The 24,211-nt window shown below is 43.0% G+C and overlaps 1 protein-coding gene across 1 annotated transcript in view; it reads right to left on the reverse strand.

The window, feature by feature from the left end:
- MME (membrane metallo-endopeptidase) overlaps positions 1-21,572 on the reverse strand; it is a 27,015-nt gene extending 5,443 nt beyond the window's left edge. Inside the window, exons 1-19 of the mRNA XM_009874535.1 lie at positions 21,410-21,572; positions 19,961-19,996; positions 14,884-15,045; positions 14,183-14,263; positions 13,371-13,466; positions 13,144-13,262; positions 12,091-12,156; positions 11,272-11,406; positions 9,686-9,787; positions 7,115-7,251; positions 6,934-7,027; positions 6,669-6,797; positions 6,474-6,572; positions 6,110-6,190; positions 5,057-5,160; positions 4,398-4,456; positions 1,699-1,818; positions 889-1,022; positions 335-400 (exon numbers count right to left, since the gene is read on the reverse strand). Coding sequence (XP_009872837.1) covers positions 335-400; positions 889-1,022; positions 1,699-1,818; positions 4,398-4,456; positions 5,057-5,160; positions 6,110-6,190; positions 6,474-6,572; positions 6,669-6,797; positions 6,934-7,027; positions 7,115-7,251; positions 9,686-9,787; positions 11,272-11,406; positions 12,091-12,156; positions 13,144-13,262; positions 13,371-13,466; positions 14,183-14,263; positions 14,884-15,045; positions 19,961-19,996; positions 21,410-21,569 — 1,980 coding nt within the window. The 5' untranslated portion in view covers positions 21,570-21,572. The remainder of the gene's footprint in view (positions 1-334; positions 401-888; positions 1,023-1,698; positions 1,819-4,397; positions 4,457-5,056; positions 5,161-6,109; positions 6,191-6,473; positions 6,573-6,668; positions 6,798-6,933; positions 7,028-7,114; positions 7,252-9,685; positions 9,788-11,271; positions 11,407-12,090; positions 12,157-13,143; positions 13,263-13,370; positions 13,467-14,182; positions 14,264-14,883; positions 15,046-19,960; positions 19,997-21,409) is intronic.
- Between the last annotated feature and the right edge of the window lie 2,639 nt (positions 21,573-24,211).

The following is a 24,211-nucleotide window of genomic DNA, read 5'->3' on the forward strand; positions in this document are numbered from 1 at the left end:
TGGCATAAAAAAGCTGGTGAAGACAGAGGCAGGCAGCTGCTCAGTTAGCTGATGGCCCAAGTGTGATGCATGAAATATTCCCTATTCACAACAGAAAAAAAAATTACCAAGAAAGAAGTCAGCTGGAAAAAGTGCACTAGGAACAAATAATATGTATCAGGAAATATTAGGATGAAAGAAATACAGTAGTTAATAGTTTTAAACTGTGCCTCAATGATGCACAGGCATGGTCCTGTCTCTTACACAGAAATAAAATTTCTTCCTCAAAGGCTCTGAAATTAATATTCTCAATCTACAATGGTTTCAGCTAAAATAAGAAATGGATACTTCTTACCTTATATGCTTGTCTGACACCTCCGTTATCAGCAATGTTTTCTCCTAGTGTGTTGATTCCACTCAGCTGTAAAATGGAAAGGAAAACTGTAGTCCTCTGAGAAGAAGAGCTTATCCAGGACCTGTAATGTCAAACTTTGTGCTTTTTTCATTTTTAAAGGCGAGAATTCATCTAAAATCTGAAATTTTAGCAGAAGATTATACTGTCTTTACTTCCCTTGTCTCAAGCTGCATATGGGTAGTACTTTTTCCCCTAATCCTCATTCTTCCCTTACAGAGAGCTTTCTAGGCTCCCATACCTCTTGTACCCAGATTTTCTCATGCTTAGTCATTGTTCTTTCTTTCTTTCTGTTTTCTCCATGTCTTTAACCTTCAGGTTCTTACCACAGTTCTGATCAGAGGAAGTGAGCAGAATCCTGCCTCCTTCAGAACAGTCGGTCTATGTCTGGCGCTTGTACCACTACCTTTCATTTTAAAAATCCTTTTTGTGTGTTTGCATGTTGAGGACTTAAGATTTTGAAACCACATTGGTAGTTACAAATAAATTTGACGTACGTTCTGTCCACCTGCCAGGTCCCATGAGAAGTTTCCGTACTGGTACACCATACACTGAGATAGCTCCTTAAAATTGCGTGCTGATTCTTCCGTCCACCAGTCCACAAGGTCTCCATTCTCGTTAAAATTTCGGCCTGCAATGTGTTAACAGAACGATGTGTACGGGGAAAGAGGGGATTGATGCAGTAAGCAGGGCAGCAAGTGAGTACAGGCACCCATGCAAAAAAATCGCTGTAATGAGGATGGGGCAGTCATACAGATGATGCTTTTTGGTTTGTTTTCGGCAAAGAGGGCTATATTTCAGTGGAAGATAAACCCAAACAAATTCAGATGGAATCGGCAAATGGGATTAAGGCTCTCTGAGGAAGCCTGGTACGGTTCTGACCTGGGACTGAGTGCTGGGAAGGTAGTAGTGCAGGTCTAGAAACAAACGCTGTGGCTGGGCAGCAGGCTGAGACCTAGATCTTTGAGTTCCAGCCTAGTGACACACCATGCTCACAATTCTGTATAGTCTACGATGGTTTTTGATGTAGCCTTTGGGAAAAGCAGGTGACCAGCAACTATATTAAAAGCCCTTGTGTGCCGCAGGCGCGCATTCTGGGCTGTTGCCGCAGCCCAGCGGCTACGGGAGTGTCTGAGGGGTTCTTTGGATTGTGCTTTTGGGAATCATCATGGGCAACAATACTATAAAGCCTCAGAAATCCAGATTTAGTCATCTATAGAAACGTCATTTTATCTGCTCTCTGGAATGTCTAAGCACTAAAGCATGTAAGCTGTTCTGTGCGTTCCGAGGGGAAACTCGGGGCTTACCGTTGTCGTCAAAACCGTGTGTGATTTCATGACCGATGACCATGCCTATGCCACCATAATTCAGAGATCTGGGCTGCGATGCACTGAAGAAAGGGGGTTGCAGAATGCCAGCAGGGAAGACTGCAGAAAAACCCAAACAAAGCACAGCACAGATAAGGCCTTGCCTCATAATCCTCCGTGTGCAGCGTGAACAGACCTTTTCCATGGGCTTCAGCCAAAGTCATGCTGCTCCCTTGCATTTACCAGCAACACCAGGTGAGTGGACACACCATAATGGCTGTAGGACAGTCGGGACAGGTCAGCAGGACCACTGGCCTCTTCAGACACTTGCAAAATCATCATCGGCTTTTCCTTTGTCTTTGTTACTCTTTTGCTTTGCAAAAAAAGCAGTTTACTTTTCCAATTTGCAGTGCTTAACATTCTCAGACTCCTGTATTGTTATTAAATAAGCCTCGCAACATCATGAAAAGTGGGTGTTCCCCTAGAAGAATAAATTATTTCATCATTGCCCTCCTGAAATAACTGAGAGAGAAATTTATTCTTCCACTGAAAATCCCAGTGACTCCCGTCAGAATCAATAAAAATAGGCCAAGCTGGCACCGAAAGAACTGGAACAAAGGTGGTTCTTTTCACCTACTTCTGTGCTCATTTTTCTACGCTGTTAAGAAACAAATTAGTAAAACCAAATCATGTTCTAATTGTGATATTTTTAAAAACGCTAATGCTAAGCTAATTCGGACATCACTCTAAAGATCAGACTGTTTTAATTATCCTGTGGCACGCCATAGCTAAAGGGTGAGGTAAGAATTTATGGCTCCTGTTAACGGCCAGTCACCAGTTTCAGTTTTCCAAATGATGGTTCCTTTTCTACAAATCACTGAACAAAGCTATTTAAACAAAGGTGTCTGAGCAGCTTTTTGTGCTACGTGTTCAGTAATGAGCTAAATGCTCATTTAGCGTTACCACCTACCAACCAAACTGACGGCGCTGTCTTGCCATCCTTACCCAAGCCGTGCTGGCCAGGTAAGCCAAGACAGTCCTGTCTACGTTGGATTTCACAAGGCTTATTTCATGTTGTACCTTTAGAACCCGCTGCAAAGGCAGAGCAGTTCGGGTTGGCTGGGCAAGCTCATAAATCTTGGCAAATACAACAAGGTTTGACCAGGACATAAAACTGAAAAATAGGTGAATGTTGCAGCTGCTGAATTCCCGCACAAACAGCACCGTTTGTAGTGGGCTGTATTCTCTTGTCCTGTTTACGACCGCACTCATGCGAGGAGTTTTCTCCGTGCCTTCTTGTTCTTGGCCGCATGATGTGGAGGCTGACAATGTCCCACTGAGCCCACAACAGTTCTCTCTGTGGCTGTAGAATGTTTTGGGACTCTTGAAAGACTGCACTGTGAAGGGAGCTGGGCCGGTTCACACGACGAGAAGCCCCAGTGCTTCCACGTGGTTCTAATCTTTAGCTCCTTAGCTCTAATGGTTTCTTTAAAACCATTTTAATGCTTTCTCTTCTATTTTATTTTTAACCATGGCAGCTTTTGGGTAGGCTGACATTAGAAATGTTTATACTCAAAAGCATTACGAAAACGATTTCATTGTCATGAACTCTTGTCTTTTTTAATTTTAGTTTTCCCTTGCTTTAATCTGCCAGGTTTCCATTTTCATTTTTCCAACACAAAAGGAGCAGAATTAAATGATATATCAGACAGTGAGCTCGAAGTCATCTGGCAGACTTTAAATCTTAAGAACAGCAGTTAAGGATACCTCAAAATTCCTTAAGCTTTTCTTTAGCCATGTGTAAAAAGTGTATGTTAGGACTTTTGCATTTCAGATAGTTAAGACTTTAAATGGAACTACTTAAAGCAATACTAGTATGGGGCTCTTATGTGCTGTGACTCAGAATTAGATCTTGAAGTGCTATAGATGAGATAGCTAGTGAGAGATTTCTTAAGCAGACATTGTCTTTTGGGAAATACTGGTTTCAGTGAGCCCCAAAGGTTTGTTCAAATTGTTGTGAGGACACAGAAACTGAGAATAAGCTGGAGTTTGCGCTAATATTTCAGCATTATTTCATCATCAAATGCAGAACATTTGTTGCCTCAATAACAGGACATTTGTTTGAGGCTGGTCTCACTCTGTAGTTACCCGTACGGAAAGCAAACTGGGGCTCTGTGATTCCGGCCTAGCACGTGAAATGCTCCAGGTTCTGAGCAGTTCAGCCGGGGAACCAGCAGGGTGAAATCCAGCACCCTTCCCAAAGCCAGGCTGAACGAGCCGGGACAAAGGGGCACTGAGGCATGGAAGCCGCTGTACTCTATGGCAGGAAGTGCTGCGACTTTCTTTTAGTTGGTGTTTCCTTCAGGTAAAAGTGGTACTGTCCTCCCTGTTCATCCCTTACAAAAAAAAAATAATCAAAAAGGCTGGAGCCACCAGATTTTCTTGGTCAGTAAACTTCAAGCCAATCCACTGCTGTTACCGTGGCTGAATCCCCTTGTTTGGCACAAAGGCCATTCCAGACATGAGGCGATGAAAACCCTGTGAATGAAATCTCTGATTTTACTGCACTGAGACCCTTCTGCAACCCCCATAATATTGAGATGGTTTCACTTCTTGATTTTACAAATACATGCATATGTATATATATAAATAATTTGGCCTTTAAATCTGTGTCCAGTTGGTAAGTTGGTAAACCTTACCGATCTGGTTTCTGCTTGCTGAATAGAAAGCATTGACCACAGCAGCTCCACTGATCCACCTAGTAACAACGGAAGAATAAATGTTAGAGTTTCAGTTCTTAATGGCAGAGTTAGCGATTACTGGAACAAACCTAGAAATTCAGTAATGGAATTACAGAATAATTGAGGTTGGAAGGTACTTCTGGAGATTGCCAGGTCCAGTGCCCCTGTGCGCACAGCCTCACCGTATGTCAGGCACTCCAATCCTTTAATCTTTTTAGTAGCCCTTTCCCTTCGTTATCCCGACTGATGCTCATTTAATCATGCTCTCTTTTTACTCATGCAGTCTCTGAACAAGAGAAACAAGATTTGCAGGGATGAAATGCACCTTTCAGATGAACTTAATTAAAAAGCTGCTCTCCAGGAGTCCACTTAATCCACTCCAGGAGCTAAGGGACCAGCCTAGACCTACTGCAGAGCACTTCACCTTCTACAGCATCTCCCAGTTTCTTCGCCCTACTTGCTCATGTAGGTCCAGCCTTTGAGAAATGAGCAATGCCCTCTCACCTGCCCTCTTCATGGAGGAAAAAGAGCAGAAGAAAGGTTATTAAATCATCACTGATTACCTCCTCCTGTGGAAACTGGGTGAAAGACTATCCACAGGATTTTTAAATACTTACTCCTCTTTGTCCACTCTTTCTCTAAGCTTTTTCAACCGTTTCTTCTGGGTAAATACTAAATTCTGAATAATGTTTTCAAAGTATTCTTCTTCTTTGTAGTTCAACTAAAAAGAAAGAGGGAAAAGTACTTAGTGGTGGTGTTACTGATTTGCAGTAAAAGGCACGTGGCTCTGGAAAATCTAGTCTTAAACACGACGAGCTAAGCAATGCATTCTTAAGAGTATTTTTTGATCTACAATTAGAGCTTGGTTTGCAGTGCTCTGCTACATCACAGAGCTGATTTGTAGCTGGATTTATGTTAGCAGCTGTATGATTCTTTTTTTCTGAGATCTTTGTCCCCTCCTTATGTGTGTATTTTGAGTGGAGTTCAGCATTTGTTGGGTTTGACCCTAGGCTCTGGGAGTTGCCCATTTGCAACCAGTACCTACCAGCAGTTCCCCCTCAGAAAGAACACAGGAGTAAGGCTCAGATGGTGTTTTACAAAGCGTGCTTTGGTTATATGTCTGTATTTTTCAAAATTAAAACTTTGACTTCCAAGTCATGTTCTGCCTAAACATGCATGTATAGCAGGTACGTTAATGGAGTTACGAATGAACCCACAAGGTAAAAGAACACCGGCGTCACATTTTGCAGTGAAAAAGCTCTGGTGCGGCTTAAATTGTAGAGGTTGTCCAGCAGCATTCTCGAGGGACTAATTTCCACCCGTGGATTAGCAGGCAGAGTTACCACATTAGGCATGTTTGCACCCACCTGAAGCAGTGTTGTGGCAATCCGTGGCAGATTCGGAACTACTGGATGGAACGCCCTTGGCTCCATGTTTTATTCTAGTGCAATTCCTCTAGAATTTATACATTCCCTTGAAATACCATCGCGTGCTTATCACCACCTCGCCTGGATCAGCTGTACTACACTGGCTTTTAATACATCCTTATTTACACCTCTGCAATGAGCATGAGATGGAGTTGTTCTGTGCAGGCTTGGCTACGGAGGCAAATTCAGTATTTTTCCTCTCCAGACCCTTTTCTAATTATATTGCCCATTGAGAGTGCTTACCTCCTGGTACTCGCTGTTCAGCTTGCTGTCATCAGTCACGATCTCGTCTGGATAACCGATCCTCTCCCTAATTGCTGTTGCCTAGGGACAAGACAATTTGATATCCATAGCAAACCCAGCCATGTTTTAAAATCAATCACAAATGAGATAATAAATCGCCACAGAGGCCCCTTCCCTTGTACTCTGGATCTGATACAGGAAGTCTGGAAGATGCTGTGCCACATAAACCCAAATATATGTGGTTTTGTAGATACCAAATTGTGATAGATGTTACTGCTTTTTTTTTTTTTCAGGAAAAACAGTTGAAATATTGGGTTTTTTTGTAGAAATACACAACATGACTAATATTTAAGATTTAACTTACTTTTTGTTCAGCTTTCTTTTTAGTTTCTGCATCCATCCAGGCAAGTTCATCTAAGGTTTTTATAAAAACATCGCGTATGTCTGCAATCATTTCCTCAACCTTGGGAAAAAACCATAAGAATGTTACAAATCCCATAAAATGATCTGGTTATTTTTCCACGGTCCTTGTTTGTTTAGGACAGACTAAAAGCATTACCACATGTTTACTGTCCCCCGCAAATGCTTCCTTCACGTATAGCCGTCCCACCGCGTTCTCCATGTTGCCGTTGACGTAGTTTGCGCAGCGACGCCAAACTGCAGTTTCTGATGTCGTGCCGTAAAGAGCCTGGGAAACACCAACAGCGGGAGGGAAAGCAGGAGCATGTGCAACATTCAGGATGTTATTTTTTTTATGCACTGCAAGTACATTAAAAAATACCTTTCTATGGTTCACAACTTTAAAAAGAGATTAATCTCTTCACCTTACGAAAAGCGTTCCTGGTGTCCTTGTAGTCACGGCTGAGGCTGTTGACGAGATCCATTACGAATCGCCAGACCATGTAATTTTGAAGGTCTCTGTTTAACGAAACAACAATAATAAGCTGGTAACATTGCTTTTACATTTATTAGAAATGCAAATTACAGAACATCTAACATACCTACCTGGGGGTGTATTTGTTAAGGATAGACTTCAGCTTGGTAAGGTATTCTGGATCATAAACAATGACGTGTTCGGTGTTCTCAACGTTAATTTGTACGGTTGACATTATATCATTTATGAATTTTGACCAGTTGAATACCTGGAAAATCAATATGCATTATATATGGCTATATCATAAAGAAACAGCATTTACCTGTTTCTTTCCAGCTGAAGTATGTTTGTGTAACACAAATGCTCTGCATTTAGTTTTCCTAACAGCTGCACTACTTGTGTGTGGAGTCGTATCTGAGAGAATTTATATCCTCTGTGCTCTGAAATCCGATTAGAAGAGGGCAGCATTTAGCAGAAAGGGTGGAGACATTGTGTTGATTTCAGATCCATGATTAAAAACCTTTTAGCCTGGAAAAGCAGAAACGGTATATTAAGTAAAATTTTTCCGTTGCCTTTTTGCTGTATTTGGCCAAGAACTTTTAAATCAAAGGCACCCAGCAGGCTGATTGTCAGTACGGCGCGTCTCTGTATCCGGGGGCAGTACGAGTCGTGGCGTACTCGGCAGCCCGTGCTGAAGCATATGGCAAAGACTCGTTCTGAAGTACACTCAAGTCCATAAAAGGATTTATTTTAAATAGGCTTCAAAACAGACACGTTAAATCCACTATCCGTGTGCAGCATCTGGGACAGACAAAGGCACAACTTTGTGTTTGTTTTCCGCCTCTCTGGCCCTAAATGCGTTTTCTCGATGCTGATGCTGCCCTAGGTTGAGAGGCCCACTTAACTTTCCTGACCCAGTCCCTATGAAAAGCATTTTAAGTTTTCATTCCGTAGTGTCCAGCTAGACTGAACAGAGCATTGTCTGAGCGTGTGGGCACTCTCTGCTGGAAACTCTTCCCAGTTTGCCGATAAGGAGAGGGATCTCCCTTTGGCTCGCAGCATCGCCTGCCTCAGCCAGCAGAGGAGCGAGAGGACTGGCCGGAGCACACAGTAAGGAAAGGGAAGGTGTTACGCTTAAGCAACGACCTTTGTGCTTTTCTCATCATCTTGGGGGGGTTAATTTCTAAAATTTTTGTTATGCCTATTATTTTGAAAAGCGCTGCTGGTATTTCCCAGTCTGTATGTTGTGAGAAGGAATTTTGATTGGAAGAGGTAACATCTTTGATCAGACAGACTTAGGTAGCTGAGGGAAGCAGATAAACTTTCAGGAACAGACTCACCTCAGGTTTAAACAAGAAGCAGCAAACTTCAAACGAATCTTAGAAATAATTGCTGTTCTCTCCTTAGACTGTTACAACAATGCTACCAACGCCCATCATGTGTCTTTTGAGCTTTTTTTTGGTAAATTTAGAGCAGATGATTACTGCTGATTTGCAGCACTCCCCAGGAACTGAAAATAACCAGGGCAATACCATTCTGTGCCGAGAGTTCATTTCTGACATTATGACTGTAATGGTAACTGTTCAGCTGAAACCTGGGGGAGAAGGTAAATGACTGAAACAAATTAAGCTAGGCAGAAGTGAACCGTCTTATAATTTGAAGAATTTAAAGTCAATAAAAATAGCAGTGATTATGAAACCGTGGTAGGACTAATAGGATCTCCTAGTACCTTCCTGGCCTCAAAAGAGGTACCAGGAGATCCTATTAGTCCTACCAGTGGGACTCGTGGCAGCGAGTGGCAGCAGTCCTACTCGTGGCAGCGGGACCACAGTGCTCTCTCCGCGTGACATGTTGGTTAACTTGCTCCCCTGTTGTGCAAGGCACTCAAGTTTATGTCCCCTGTGATAAAAAATATCCACCTCTAGTAAGACACGACGTGGCTGAGGAGGCACACCTGTGTTATCAAATCTTTGTTCTGTGGCTGGACTTTGTGGTGCCATGAACCCAGGGTTATGCTGCACAAGCGGCGCCTGGCCCGGCGCAAGAGAAAAGGCAGAGCGGGAGCGTCCTGGGGGAGCTGCGGCTGGAGGAGAGGGGAGAATTTTGCTGGTCCATAGCCAGGACTTTCTGCTACCTTTGGGAGCCCGTCTTACAGAGGGAATGTTGGAAAAATGGGACTTCTTGTTCTGAATCGACAGCTCAAGATAAAGCGAGTGCCTGACCAGTCACGCTACAACAGGTTGGCATCGCTGGTGGCTCCAGGCTTAACACGTGTGCCCGGCCCTCTGGAGCCGCTGTGGTAATTCACAGAAGGGAATTTCTTTGTTCTCGCAAGGGATGCTCTCTCCTGATCTGCAGCAAGAGTTATCTGTGTGCACATTCTGCAAGATTTGCCGTCCTGAATCATGAGGGGAAGTCAAACTCCTGATATTTTTTTTTCCATTGTCCTTTTTCATCTCTTGGTGTTGAAGCAGAGGGCAAGATCTGCCTTCGAGTTAGGAGAAACTGTGGGTACAGAAGCCACAGTCTTTTACATAGAGTTTAATGTCATCAGATATTTACGTAAAATAATATGTATGTCAGGTATCCTGTTCAGTCTCAAATATGTCTCAGATCAAGAAAGAAACATCTTTAACAGAAAAAACAACACGGCTTCACTGTCATAAGTTAGAGGCTAAAATATGAGGTTGTTGATCACTTACCTTATTATCAATTTCCAACGAGAAGTTGTTTTGGACTTGCGCCAAGGTCATCTTATTGTACAGCAGAAGTGGATCGTTTCTATCTTCAGATTTGGTTGTTGCCTGTCAAAGGTATTCACAAGGAAATCACTAAATACATTGAGTTAGTTCACAGGAGTTTGGGTAAGTGGAAGTAAAAAGAAAGAAGACAAGTACCTCTGGCTTAATACGTTACTGTAAGTTCGCATTAACTGTAAAGTACTTCATGTGTAAATATGGGCAGCATTTTATAGATAACAAGTATAAAAAAGGACAGATTAAATGAACTAAATCTGACAGTAAAATGGAACTTCACTCTTCGGATTTGTTTTGAGTTAGGGCATCAACAGCGCGACTGGAACACAGACATGTACCACCGACCAGTGCCAACAGACACACTCCGCACCAGAGTGTGCTCCTGGTATTCACGGGGTGATGCAGGGGGCGAGATCGTGGGAGAAGGGAATACAGGAGATGTATTTATTGATTACAGGGCGACCAGTGTGCCGTGTCAGGCGTGCAGCGTGAGCGCTCTGAGCAGGACGCACGTGCTCTCTGGTGCGTTCTTTCAGGAGCCACGGGATGGAAAGGGAGTCCTCGCTCACAGCCCAGGCTTTGTGTTAGTCCAGGCACTGGGAGTTGGCACAAGCGTGTCAAAAATGCGCGTACGCTCACACCTTGATGGCACGGGGCCATTTCTTATCGCTGGAGTGTCTGAACAGCAAGGGTCAGCAGGAGGACTCTGGAATCTTTCCCCAACGAACTCCTTTTCTTGTAACAATTTTCCGTCCCTGAGCTAAGCCCAGAGGTGTGTTTCTCAGGAAAATGTTAAGAAAATCAAAATTGGATGGCTTCAGTGCCAAACACGTGCCGTTACTATCAGCGTAACTTGAAAATGCCAGAAGCTTGCAGCAAATGTGCATTTGGCTTGTTTTACAGCCGCCCTCACCTTTAGGACCTTCTGAACTGTTTAATAATCACAAGCCCTGGTTTTGCTCTGAGTGCTTGAATTTCCATTTGTTTTCCTCTGCGCGAGTTAAGCTGCTGGCTGTTTCTCCAGGCCGTGCTTTAACGGAGAACAGCGTTTGATGCAAAATGCCCTGGGAACAATCAGCATTGTGGAGCAGCTCGTGCAGGACAAACATGACTTTGTGTTCCGGGGCAGGGCAGGGCTTGGGCACCTCCTGCTCCGGGAGCCGAGCGCCCGCAGGGACACCAGGACAAAAGGAGAGGAGGCCGGAAAGCATCTCCCAAACCTCGCTTTCCAAAACAGACTGAACACAAAGCCTGTCCCTCTTTCCCCCTCTCTGTCTTCTCTTGCAGGGCTTCTGTGAACAGACCAGGATAAAACATGTGGCTCTTTGGAAGACAGCTAACTCGAATATTTGCCCTTGCTCCTTAGAAGGCACGTCTGTCTTGTGAGGTGTCCCAGGCCCCGTACGGTTTTGGTCAGCGTATGGTCCCTCAAAGGAACGTTAGCAAGTGACCTAACAACTCACTTTACAGTCAGCTTTCCGAGTATTAAGGAAATAGTTATTTAAAGGATACTTGAAACATGTTTTTCTTACATTGGCAATCTCTTTCTCCAGGTCCATAACTCTGTTCATTTGTTCAGAAACCTCGTTCTCATTGAAAGAAATGTTTCTTTCTTGTAGAATCAGTTTAGCTACAGAAATCATGAAATCAACGTAGGCAGAACATGCCTGCAGGAAAAAATACAAACATTTTAAAGACAACACTCTTCCAAGTATAACATATCCTGATTAAGATTTCATCTTCATTTTTATGAACTGCAATTCTTCACCACTTTCTTTAACAGTTTAATAGTAGTTTATTCTGAAATGCTGTTAGATCACAAGTAGAAATTAACTTTGAAAATTCCCTCATGGAAAATTGCTGGATAATTTGTAGCACTGTTCAAAGCTAAACAGTCTCAACTACTGCGCTGTGTTTTCATTATTTAAAATGAGACATTTGTATGCCGATATTTAAGCCATCACCCGTGTTTTTCTAGCTCACTTTAATTACAACTTCTAAAAATACCGCTTCCAAAGAGCAATGTTCCCAGAAACATAAAACCGAGAGAAATGCTGATGGGCTGTGTTGAATTAGCGTTGTGGGAAAATTACTCCCAGGAGCAGTGTAACTCCTCTGTTGCTTCTTGGAACATTTAGAAATCCTCTTGCTGCACCTCAGTTCAGTACGGCTAGATGTGCTATAGACACAGTTTCCCCAACTCTCGCACGGATGTTTCCCAGGGCTAGTACTGGAATCTCTTTGGGCCAGGACTGCTCTTTGCCTAGCCCCACTCTTGAGGATGTGTCTGCCTTGAAAATACAGGCTAAAACCTCTAAAATGTGGCCAGTGATCTGTCAGCTTCATCTTACCTCTTTGTATGCACCAGTGCATTCGTAGTAGTCGCGGGAAGGCAGGCCGAGCCCAGGCTGATCGATCTATAAATTCAAATAAAAATTAAAAAGTGCTTAAGGACAAAACGATGTAGCACTGTACTATTCTTTTGCCACTTGCAGGTCACTGATGCTTCACTCTTGCCAAATTATCTTCTGGCCCAACAGGAGTTTCTCCCTCATCTGTTGCCCTCCTTTAATTCTTTTCACTCTCCTTATCCTTTTTGTCTTTCTGTTCAGTCTTTTCTAGGGCTGCTGAGAATGCCTGCTGCCCACAACCAGGGTGAAAACAGTGGCTGTGCAGGAGGCAGAACAGTCCACAGACAAGGGAGGCAGTCACAGTCAAGGCTCTGTCTGCCCACTGACGAGAAAGATTAGACCTTTGCTTGTGTAACTGTTGTGTCTCAGGAGCAGCTGGTGAGGACGCACCACACGTGTCTTCCTCTGGATTTTCCATTTTCAGAGCTCCCCTTCCGCTCAGGCGCAGGGCGCTCTGCACAGACTCCTTATGCAAATGCCCGCGGGCGCTCTCCTGCCTGTGCCAGCTGACGGCCGGTCCCGTTACTACTTTGGCATCTGAACGCCTTGGGAAAACGCAACCCCCTTGGGGGGCTTTCTGCCACTGGCACTGTAGCCCAGGTTTTCAGTGACACAGCTTTCTGCCTCACGTACATGGCAAGGAACTTGTGTCGACTTATTTGCTTGCGTGCACATGTAAGTAATGCTGTCTGTCTTCTGCCCAGCACGCACAGAAGTTGTGTCTGCATGTCTGGATCTGTCTCTGCTGTTCTCATCTTGCTGAGAGCAAGTGTATGAATGCACAGGATACAGGTGTTAACTCTGAGAACAGACAATGCCGTGAAACCCAAAACTTAAGTTTGAAAAGTGCACACATTCACAAACGGATCTACATTTTACTCTGGTGAAATTCAAATCGCTCCTGGCTCTGCTGGTTAACATTTATGTCTATGCTTCTAGTTATTTTGCTGCGCTTTTAGGATCAACAAGGCACCGCCACCCAGGGAGACTTACATGAATGATATGTGCTGTGGAATTTTTATCATCTGTGCCAACAAAAAAATTAATGAGGACCTTTTTTCCATATCTGGAGTTCAGCTGTGCAATGGCTGTCTCAGCTGTCCACGCAGCACCTAAGCACATGAAAGGTAGACTCAGTCTCTATTTTTGGTAAGCAACGAAAAGCACAATAGTTTTAGGCATATTTTAACTGAAAAGGAAATAAACACCGATTATCTTACCATAGGAAGAATCCCAGTTAGTTGTTGCTACAGGCCAGTCAGAGACACTTGGCAATAAACTGATTAAAGGCTTTCCACCTCTGCTATCAATGGTAGCTTTTGGAAGAAACAAAATGAGTTACCAGGACATTTTAAACCACACAAATGTTATATTATTGTAATGGGTTCAGAATAATGAAGCTGAGAAATACACCTTCGCCGTCACCACAACAGGAGTATGTGCTGATGCATGATTGTGCTTCAGCATTTAATTTAAAAAAACGTTTCAGTCGTGACTGCAAACAGTGTATGTGACATTGAAGAACTATTGTGTTTTTGCTCTGCAGATATCTTGGAATAATAGTTTTGGGAAGTACTAATAACATCATAGAAACTATAAAATCATGATTTAGGAAGCACCGCTAATTGTTTTACTGCTCCTTATTCTAGTGGCAGCATCTAGCTCAAATTCTTCAAATCGGCAACCTCCCCGTCTTTCTAGAAGCCTCGGATGCCTGTTATTTTTCACCCTCATCCCCAATAATTTCTACAAAAGAAGTTATCTCACGTTTAACTGAAAGGATTTGAGTTTAAATATCTGCACCAAGCTGGTAACTGAAGAGTAGTGTAGTTTCACCTCAAATATCCAAGCTAGTAAAACAGGAGACGCAATACCAACTTTACAATTCACATTCTTATTTGACTGGACAGAATGGATACACTTCAGTTTTCATGCCCAGGAGCTAGGAGGATATAGGTGTAACTGCCTGTGAAGATGGCATGCTTGCATGATATTTATATGTACCTTATGTGATAAAATAAGAGACACTTACTTTCATTCACACACGATCTGTACAGAGTCTTTGCCTTCTGCACTGCTGCTATATCGTTGCTGCTTGGTGTGTCGAGGACATCTGAAACAGACAGCAAATATGTCTGAAGATCTGATCTCTATTAGAAAGCCACGGGAGGAACCGTAGTGCTACCATGCTGAGGACCAGAGGGTGGACAATGACTGCTCTGCATCCATCTCAGGTTCCAGGGAAGTTTTGCCTTCCAAAAGCTGAGGGGAGAAAGCTCTGGAGACTGCATTGCTTGCGATGGCATCAGACTGTTGGTGTGTTGAGCCTGAAGGGGTCAGGTAGACACGCAGATCTGCGGGATGCCGGGCTGCCAGAGAGCAACCTCCGGCACTTCAGCTGCCTGGGGCACGGGCAGGCTCCTTCCTCTTCACCTGGCCCAGCTGCCAGTGTTAGTGCACAAGGGTAACGACACAGATTTCAGTTCTTACAGCGCGCGCACGAGCACACACAGTCTGGCAACCAGAAAGGTCAGGTCTGGTCACCACACGATGGCAAAACTTCCACAGCGTTCTCCAAGCAAAGATTTGTGGTAGATTTGTCCTGAACCAAACACCAGGAAACTCAAATATCTGATAGTATTTTAAGCTTTGCCAGACAACCACATCTTATTAGGATAGCACGTAAGCCCGAGAAGAAACTTTATATAGTCCACAAACATAAACCCCACTGACCTTTTAAAACAACTTCTAGTTCGTCTCTCAAAATGTCAAAGTTACTATAACGGGAGCTGGTTTCTGGAATGACGTTCTTCTTAAGCCACCCTCCGCAGGCATATTGGTAAAAATCACTGCAGGGCTCCGCAGTGGTGTCCATGTTCTCAAGGATTCGGGCTGCTGTAATACAAGACAAATCAAGACATGAAGAACCTTTAGAGAAAATAAATTAATACGCTTCTTTTCTCTGAAGACAGAAGTAATAAATATATTTCCTTTAGTTGAGAATAGGCTCAAGCCTACTTGAATGTTCTAGATCAAACAGAGTTAACAGTAAACAACCACGGCTGTTCCTTCACTGCCCAGGACTTGCATGTTTTCTGTTGCCTCTTTTTACTGATGGGTAAACTGATCAATGGTCTGACTCCCTGTGAGTAGCCGATCAGTTTTAAATGAAATCTAAAACGTTTCATTTACCGACTTATACTTCTTTGTGTTGAAATGTGGTGCAAAGAGAAATTATAAGCAGAAGACAGAGGTTAAGTATCTAATGTAATTTAGGTGATTAAGTATGATGTAGGCTCAGCTGAATCCAATCTGTTTCAGTAAAATAATGACTTTGTTGTACCACGTAAGTTCTTGTCGGGAAAGTTTTCCCATTAATGGTTTCCTGACCCTGTCCAGACTTCTAGAACCTATGCCACATTTTATTCTAGGATTGATACTGCCTTTTGCTATCCCTAGTGCCCCCCTTGGAGCTCATCAAACACTAACCAGTCACTGACTAATTGTGACAAGGGATTCTCTAGCGAAATCCTAATCCTTGATGACAACCGCTGCTCCTAAACCTTCTGTGCTTTTCCTTCTTTTGTATTCCTCCTCCACCCAGGCTCTTCCCCCACTGGTATGCCAGCGCAGTCTCTCACAGGAAAGAGAGACGCTACGGAGTCGGGCAAGAGCGAGCTCTACCTCTGAATTTCCCAGGACACTGAATATCCTTCCCATTTTTCAGACATTATTTTTAGTAAATGGTGAGGCTTGTGATTTCAAGTGTTCATTCCTCCCACATGGGTAAGTCAAATATTTATAGTTATTTCTCCAGTACTTTCAATATTTTCCGTGTCTCTCATGCTGGTGGAAATGAGAGGTGGATAGACAGTCTATAGTATTTACATTGACTTGCCTCCCCCTGGTTTTCTTCCAATGGCCTGAAAGCGTTATATTTTAGGCCAACATGTGATGGTTTTACAATATTCCAGTGCTTGGAAGATGGAAAAAGCCATGAACACACACATATTTTCAATTTTAGACTGCTTCAGTGGCATAAAAAAACACAGCAGAAGTATGTACAATGCCTCGCACCTGATTCTGTTCCTTCTGAGTCAATGGAAGGCTGATTTCAGTTTGAAAGGACACGGGATCACGCCAGCAGCCAGAGACTGTGATACTCAGTCATGTTTTCACTAAGTTTGACACTTGATTTTACCAACTCATGAGAAAGCCAAGCATCCAGTCCTACTGTCCAGTCTGTTAAAGCAAGGAATTTTCCCTCTGCCTGTCAAATTGGACAAGAGGCAATGGGCACATACTGAAATAAGAAAAAAAAAATCCTTTTGAACTTATGAGAAAACTTCTTACTGTAAGGGTGGTCAAGCACTGGAATGGGTGGCCAGGGAAGATGCAAAGTCTCCATCTGAGAAATAATCAAAACCTGCCTGGGCAAGATCCTGAGCAACTTTCTCTAGCTGACCCTGCTTTAAGAAGTGCCGCTGGACTTTGTGATTCCCCAGGAGAAGGGGAATGTTTTGAATGCTGCACTTTATTCCTGTCTCAGCTCCATTTGCTGTAAGAGAGGAAGACTGCTAATTACTACTAACATCTGTTTTAAGGGTGCCCTTAGGAATCTGCTGTGCTGGAGCAGCATCTGAAGGGCAGCGCTGTCCCTTGGATTATCTTGGCGTGTGTTAGTCCAGTAACAAAGACTTCAACAGGCAGGACCGGCCATCCCCGCTGGCTCACCCCGAGCAGTGTGCCAGCCCTGCCGAAAAGCCATGGTAGGACAGAGAAAGGTTACACCAGGGAAAGATGGCTCTTGCCCACCGTCTTGTCACTTTGGCAAAAACACTCACACCAGTAAAACCAAGGAGAAACCTCCGTCTTGTGGACATCTGAGAAATTATGCAGTCCACAGAATATCAAACCTTGCTTTAACTGCAGAATCAGGTTGCTCTACTTGTAGTCAACATCTGTTTAATCTTCCTTGCTTACTGCTGTCACACCAAAATAATCACCTATCATACTTTTCTGCTGTAGAGGCCAGGCTAGCCAACGTGAGCTAATCAACGTTTAATCAAAACTTGAACTTTAAGTACTGCAAACACAACAGAGCCCAGTCACAGGAACTGTGTTTCATTTAGGGCTTCGTGCAAAATAAACGTATTAAGTGTTCTCCTCAAGAATACTCAAGAGTGTAATTTGCACATCTGAGCCCCAGGAAAACCATTCACTATTTGGCTGATACCAGGGGTATATTAAAATCAATGAAAAGTGATATTTTTTTTTTTAAAAAAAATCTATGTAGAAGCATAATGACACCTGAATTGCCTCTTCAAAGTCAGTGGGATTGATGAGACTGGACAGAATCCTAAATATTCTCCAAGTCATAAGCTGATACTTGTGCCCAAAGAAGCGTTATGGTAAGTTCATGCCTGGGCACACTGAGACATTTTTGCTCTGGAAATACTAAGTGCGAGACGGATGGTTTGTTATTTTAATTCTAATACAGGTTAATTCATGCACATAAAAATACACATAACATATGGCACACTTTTTGTTAGTCCTCAGTATCGCTGTGACGAACCACTGCCTGGGTTTGTTCCTGTTCTCACTTGGTTATTCAATTCCCTGACACTGAAGAATGTGGAGCCCCATCTCAATTACTTTTAATGATTAATTTTACTGTAGTCCTCCTGATTGCCAGTTGTTGCTTTAATAGCTTACAAATAAAGTCATATAAGCTGATATAACAGCCAGTGACCTGGGGAGGGTATAGGAGAGACAGGATATGCTTACCTAGGGGAAACCGATAGGAGAGAGAGCAAAATTCCCTCTTCCCGGATCACCTTATCAGGCAGTTACTGATATTTTACCCTGTGTATAACCAATTGAGTTTTCATTACACTTTTTCTTCTACTTATTTATTTGATGCTCTTCTGCTAAATGCACTCTGAATTCTGTCAGTATCTTCATTCTTTTTCAGTGGCTTGAACCTACTGCAGAATTTTGAAATTTGTTGCCAAAATTTCTCACAGTATTGGTCAGTTCTGCTACATATAAGACATGACCATTTCACTTCATGTCTATTCCTAATTATATTCCTTGAAAGACCACAGTAAATTTTCCAAAGTTAATACTTCTTGCTTTCTATCTATCTGCCTAACTTCTTCCTGCATGTTATCTTACATGGTCTGGAAGAAGAAGCCAAATTAAAGATGGAACTGTTACAAAGTCCTGATCTGAAGTAATATTAAACTTGTAGGTTAATCCCAGCCAGACTATTATTAAACAGGAATAATTCAGTTTATTTCTCTGGTTTAAGCACTTTACATTGCATTTTTAAACATTAATTTATTTTCTTGCTAAATTATAAAATCTAGCAAACTCTTTAAACTATATTTGAAGCTCCTGGAGCAGTGGAGGCCTGAGCACGTGCCAGCTCACCATTCTGGGCTCCTGATTTCCAGTGTTTTGCTTCTGGAGCCGAGAACGAACTCACTCCAGTGACCACCTAATCAGACGAATCTTCTTGGTGATTACATCCTTATCAACACTTGCCTCCCCTTTTTCATGATCTGACCACGTTTCATTTAATGGCCACAGAAGTGTGGAGAAAGCCCAGCACTTCTCTAGCAAAGTCTGCTTTAGCCCATGGAAATCCTGGTTCCTGGCTCTGCCGGACCAGGCGGAGTTTTAGCTGGCTCTGGTAGTGCCCCTCGCCAGGCAGAAACACCCGCCGGAGCTGCAGACCATCCTACGGTCAGAAATGGCTGCTCCACTCGGGCACCCTTGCTTTTGCATCTGTTTCAGCCTTACTTGATGTTTCCTTTCTCCACACCTCCTACTGCTTTTCCTTTTTGAGCTCATTCATCACTACAGAGTCTATCAGAAGTTCTTTTTAACCGTGTATTCGGTTGAAAATGAGCACCTTCAGAGATCAAAATCAGGTAGATAACTAATTTGATCACTTTTCAAGCCAAAGCCTGAACTTTCATGGTGGCAGAAAACCACCTTGGAACTAGAAGGCAGCGATGACCACCTGAAACAAATCCTGTAAAATCCTTAGACTGAGCTGATGCCACTGGGCCGTTACCGAGAGAGTGGCCTGTGTTGGAGCGTCACCCGTGGGTAACTCCCGCATGACCGAGCTGTGGAGGCACCTGCCCTCGGTACTTGAGCTACCATCTCGAGCAATGCCCAAACTGAGTATTCCCACAGAAGGAAAGCGACATCGTGACCTTTCTGTGCTGCCTCTGGCATGCTGCGAGTCTAAAAGGGGCCTAAACCCTTTGGCAGCCTCCCCTGTGCACCTCGCAGCCCGCAGCCGCTCGACCACCTGGAGGTTCACAGCGACCACGTGGAGGTTAACAGCGCATCTCCCCAGCCAGCAGGATGGCATCCTGCACGGCCATCAGTGACCAGAACTTTCTCTTTCTGTACCTGCTCCAGGGACACAGCTTCTGCTGGAATGTGACTTGGAGGGGGGTGTGGGTGGGAAGAGCCATCTTCTGAGTTATCTAAAAGCCTTTTCTGAAGCCGGAGGCATTCTTTGGAGAGTCTAAGTCTTAAACTACAAATGCCAGTCCCTGGTGACTTTGTAAGATCTGACAATACCGTATCACAAGATTTTACATTTGTAGAAGAAACATGCTAAGAAAGTGACTGGGGTTAGCAGATCCCAAGCCTCAAGGTGCTGAACTTGTCTGCAGTTAGGTGGGAACATTGCATGGTGGTGAATTTGTTTATAAAATAGTTTAGTATTATATTATTATATATTAACATAGATTAGATAAAAATAATTAAATATTTCCATTCTTACCAGATTTTATACAGTCTGATGTCTTGCAAATCCCATCTGAAAGAGGATACAATCATATTCTTAATTCTTTACTGAATGTCAGTATAATAAAACTTACGGCAGTTATTATTTTCATTGACAGTCACTTTAGAATTGAATTTAATTGCAGTGTACAGCCAGGTAAAGATGAGTGGACACCTCGCACTCAGTAAGTGAATATTTATAGGAGCAGGCTCTAAAAAGATAGGACCATGTTCATCCCTTTAAGGTCACCGAGTGCTGGTCACTCACCTGATGGAATTTTTGTCGTCACCAGAGGAAAATGTTCTATCAATCAGTTAGAGGTGCGCAAAATATAATTTTTATAAAAAGAAATTTAGGGGAAAATAACATGAACTGAAGGCAGTTGCAAAGTCAGTTGGAATTTAGCAGTACCTATCAATGACAGATTTTGGAGGAATTAATTGCAAATTCTGAGACTTTAGGAGACTGACATCTTCTAAACAAAATACAACGTTCAGGAACATGAAAATGTTTCCTTTTGAGACTTTGGAAATAAAACATTTTTTATTTTTCATTTCAGAATGGCATTCTTCCATTCTGTAATTGAATTAGACTATGATAAAAAGTTTAAGCAAAGTTATTAAGTACTTTAAAGTGAAACAAAGTGTTTAATTTCCACTGTAAGGAAACTTTCTAGTTTGACCTCAGATAGAAATTTTAGCTTCTCTGTATTATATTTTTCAAAAATTATCAGGGTATTTACCCCTGAATGGAATTATTTTCAAATATTTTAGTATGGCTGCTGAATCACAACATCTCTTAGCGTGACTACACTCACTTGCTGCAACAGCCTGTAAAAGGAAACAAGTTGGATTTTCATATATATACAGGAACATGGAGGGAGAACTGTAAATCAGTTTTCTTCAGTAGTGTTGGATTTTGTAGAGTTTTTTGCTTTTTCTGTTTAATTACAAACAGAAGTCAGAACAAGCAGATGTTTTGTGTTTACCACAGCTTTGGGTGGACAAAATAATTTATAGAGTCCCTGCTGGAAGAAAAAAGCAGTTTTGTGCCAGTGTCCGGCAGCAGTAAATGGGGCTGCAGCTTTACGTTTCTGGTAATTGTGTGCTACTGTCTAGTGACATACTTCTGAAACATGGCTATAACGCAGCAGCTATTAAACATCTAATTTTATACCCTGGGTAAGGTACAACTTTCTCCTAGTGGGCTAATAATGCCGAGCTGACCTCATTATTTTATTTTCTTAACGTTTCAGGTAGTGCAGCTACATATACCGTGCAACACAGCCTTTCTAAGGCAACATGTCAGCACAGCGCAACATCAATTCATTTTTTTTACTATATGCTAACCACAGGAGTCTACTTACTAAAATATTTTTGTAATATCTTAAAATACTTGTACATTCCCATGTATTTGTACATTCGAAGACAGTTTCAGTGTACTCACCATCGTATGTCGCATACAGAACTGTCATTGTGATGGCTACAATGGCGAGCAGAATCGCTACAACCGTTAGCCCTATTTCCAGGCCACTCCATCGCTGTTTCTTCTTTGGTTTTGGAGTATTCATTTCAGTTATATCCATCTGGCTTTCTGACTTGCCCATAACCCAGCGTCTGAAAAGGAAAAGGGAGGATTCACGGAGGGGCTTAGACAAGCCATGGGTCACAGCTGCACAGTGACAAAGATGTTTTCTGGGGTAGTTTTCAGATGATTTGTGGCAGTACTAGAATGCCAGTCACAAAAAGCCAAAATTCTCTCCTCTCATGCACTCACACACACACAAGTACCTACCATGCACTACTTGGCATTTGCAGAGAACAGAAGAGTGGTCTTCTTTCACCTGAAGAGGCCACCAAATGGAAAAGGCAGGCCAGTAAACCAAACCCTATTTTTGAAATGTACCTGTGTGGCTTAACCGTGTATGATGGTGTAGCAGTTCAGAAGCAAGCAAAAAGCAAGTCTCCCTGCTTGAATAAAAATTAACTTCATTTGCCAATTACTTATCTAATGCTAAAGGTCAAAATATGCCATTGTGCTTTGCTGTCATTTCTTAAAATATTATGTAAGCAATTCTTGACTACAGCTTTACAGCTGTGTCTAAAAATAGAAGAAAAAAAAATCAGGCTCTGCTGGGAGCCTGTCAAATTCCCACTGAACATAGTTCAGCCTTCACATTAATTTTTCAAGAAGTGTGACCATGTCCTCTCTTTTGAGGTTAGAACACTGCACATTAGGAGTAACTACAACCACAGAAATGGGGTGACTGGACTCACACTCACGCACGGAATGTGTATGCAGTAGATTTTAGGACTGCATTTGTGTTGCTCTCTGGAGGTAATTTGGCCACCTTTTGCAGTACTGCTCTTCTTCGCTCTCTTCAGCTGCTCCTGCTTATTTAGGGCCAGACTTTCCCCTGCTGACAAAGGTTCAAATTCCTCCACACACAGCCACGGATCCCTCAGCGTTTCACAATAAAAACTCAACAGTTTCTGTTCACAGCACTTCCTGGGGGTCTATATGTTCGGTCCCCATGTGATCTAGTTGAGAGGTGGTGTCCCTGCCCATGGCAGGGAGGTTGGATTAAACGATCCCTAAGGTCCCTTCCAGCCTAGGCCAGTCTGTGATTCTGATATGTCCTGCCGCAGAGTACATACCCTTTCCACTCCGTGGAGAAACAAGAGTTCCACTGGGATAGATCATGGAAACACCCGCATTCACCAGAGCCCTCAGGAGGTCAGCCAGTGGTGCAGGTCAGGGCATTCCACTCCTCCTGTACTCATCACACCCTTTTTTCTCCACTCTCAGGTACGTTCCCTAACAGGGAACCCTTCTCAGTTTCTGCATCCATTCAGGTCTAAGACTTGCACTTAACTATTTCAAACCATGTTAACTGTATTGCTGGTTCTGTTCACATTTGTCTCCTCAGGCTGCTACAATCTTTCAGTTATCCGGTCTTTGCTTTTCCTCTGGACCATCTTTTTCGGCCCGATTCCCGTTTCTTAGTTCCCAATAATCTCTCCCTCTCTTTGATGGCCACCTCATCCAGAATGCTTGCTCCTCCATTGCAAAAACATGACACTGAACTGTGCGTGTTTATTAGTAAATGTTTCAAATGACTCAGCATTATGGAACTAAATAAACAGAGATTTTGTGTTCCACGTGTTTACATGATACCTGTCTCTGTGGGACCGTGGCCACTATCACACTGTTTCTCTAACTTAATGAGAGCACATTTTATTGCAGTGTGTCTCATCTCCCTTTTTCTCACTACTTCCTGCATGTGAAGATGCGTGAAGTGACAGGCAGTGCCAGAATCACAGGTCTTGTATGACTCGGGAGGCTGGGATCCTGCAAGGGCTGCCCAGCTCTGTCTTTCCAAACCAGTAAGGACCATTCCAACCACTTTTGTGTTCCTCATGAGCTGCTATTTGTCTCTGAAGAGTACGTTTTTGGTCAAATCAGCAAGCGACTTCTGAGACACAGGACTGAAATTCCACAGACCCGTGTTTGAGTGAGCTATGTAGAGAAATTTGCACTGCATTAACTGTGAGCTATAAATTAACTATTATGCCCTTCTCACTTCCGGTCATATTAAGCAGCCAAAGATGTTATTAATTTTCACTCAGTACTGACCAGTCCCCAGCATCCTCTGAATACTTGGAGCTCAAGTTAAGAAGTTGTACTTATCTTCTGACTGAAAACACGGTTCATTAGAGCAGCAAGAAACACTGTACGCTTCATGTGCAAACCTATTCCTTACAGTAAGCTAAGTTTTTCCAAGTGAGCTAATCTTTCTGTTCCTGCAGGACTGTTCCTCAGGTTTAAAGGGCAACCCACTGACTAATTTTTACTTCTAGTTTTTTAGAGAACTTACCCCATCTGCATTAACGAACACCAGGTAAAAGCTTTTATAGGTGCTAACTGCAAGCCTAGCAGAAGTATGATAATAATTTAAGCAGATGTAAGCCTAGGTGTTTCTCATATTCCTCTTAGTGCTTCTGTGATCCCCTCTAGTCTGCCTACTCAGGCTGGAATGGAGTGATCCTGTTCTGAGTGGCACAGGGAGCTTTTTGTGGGGGAGATGCGCGCGTTGAAAACCGACTCGGTTCTCAGTGTCCTCTCTACAGAAAATGTAGCCCGTCGTCACAAGAACACTCTGTTTGGTTGGCGCTTTTTTAATAACTTGCATAGCAGGTACCGTGCGGAGGAGCTGCCCGCAGGCACGGGAGAACCAAGACACAGCTC

The sequence above is a fragment of the Apaloderma vittatum genome, unplaced genomic scaffold (assembly GCF_000703405.1).
Source record: "Apaloderma vittatum isolate BGI_N311 unplaced genomic scaffold, ASM70340v1 scaffold35448, whole genome shotgun sequence".
Classification (NCBI taxonomy): Eukaryota; Metazoa; Chordata; class Aves; order Trogoniformes; family Trogonidae; genus Apaloderma; species Apaloderma vittatum.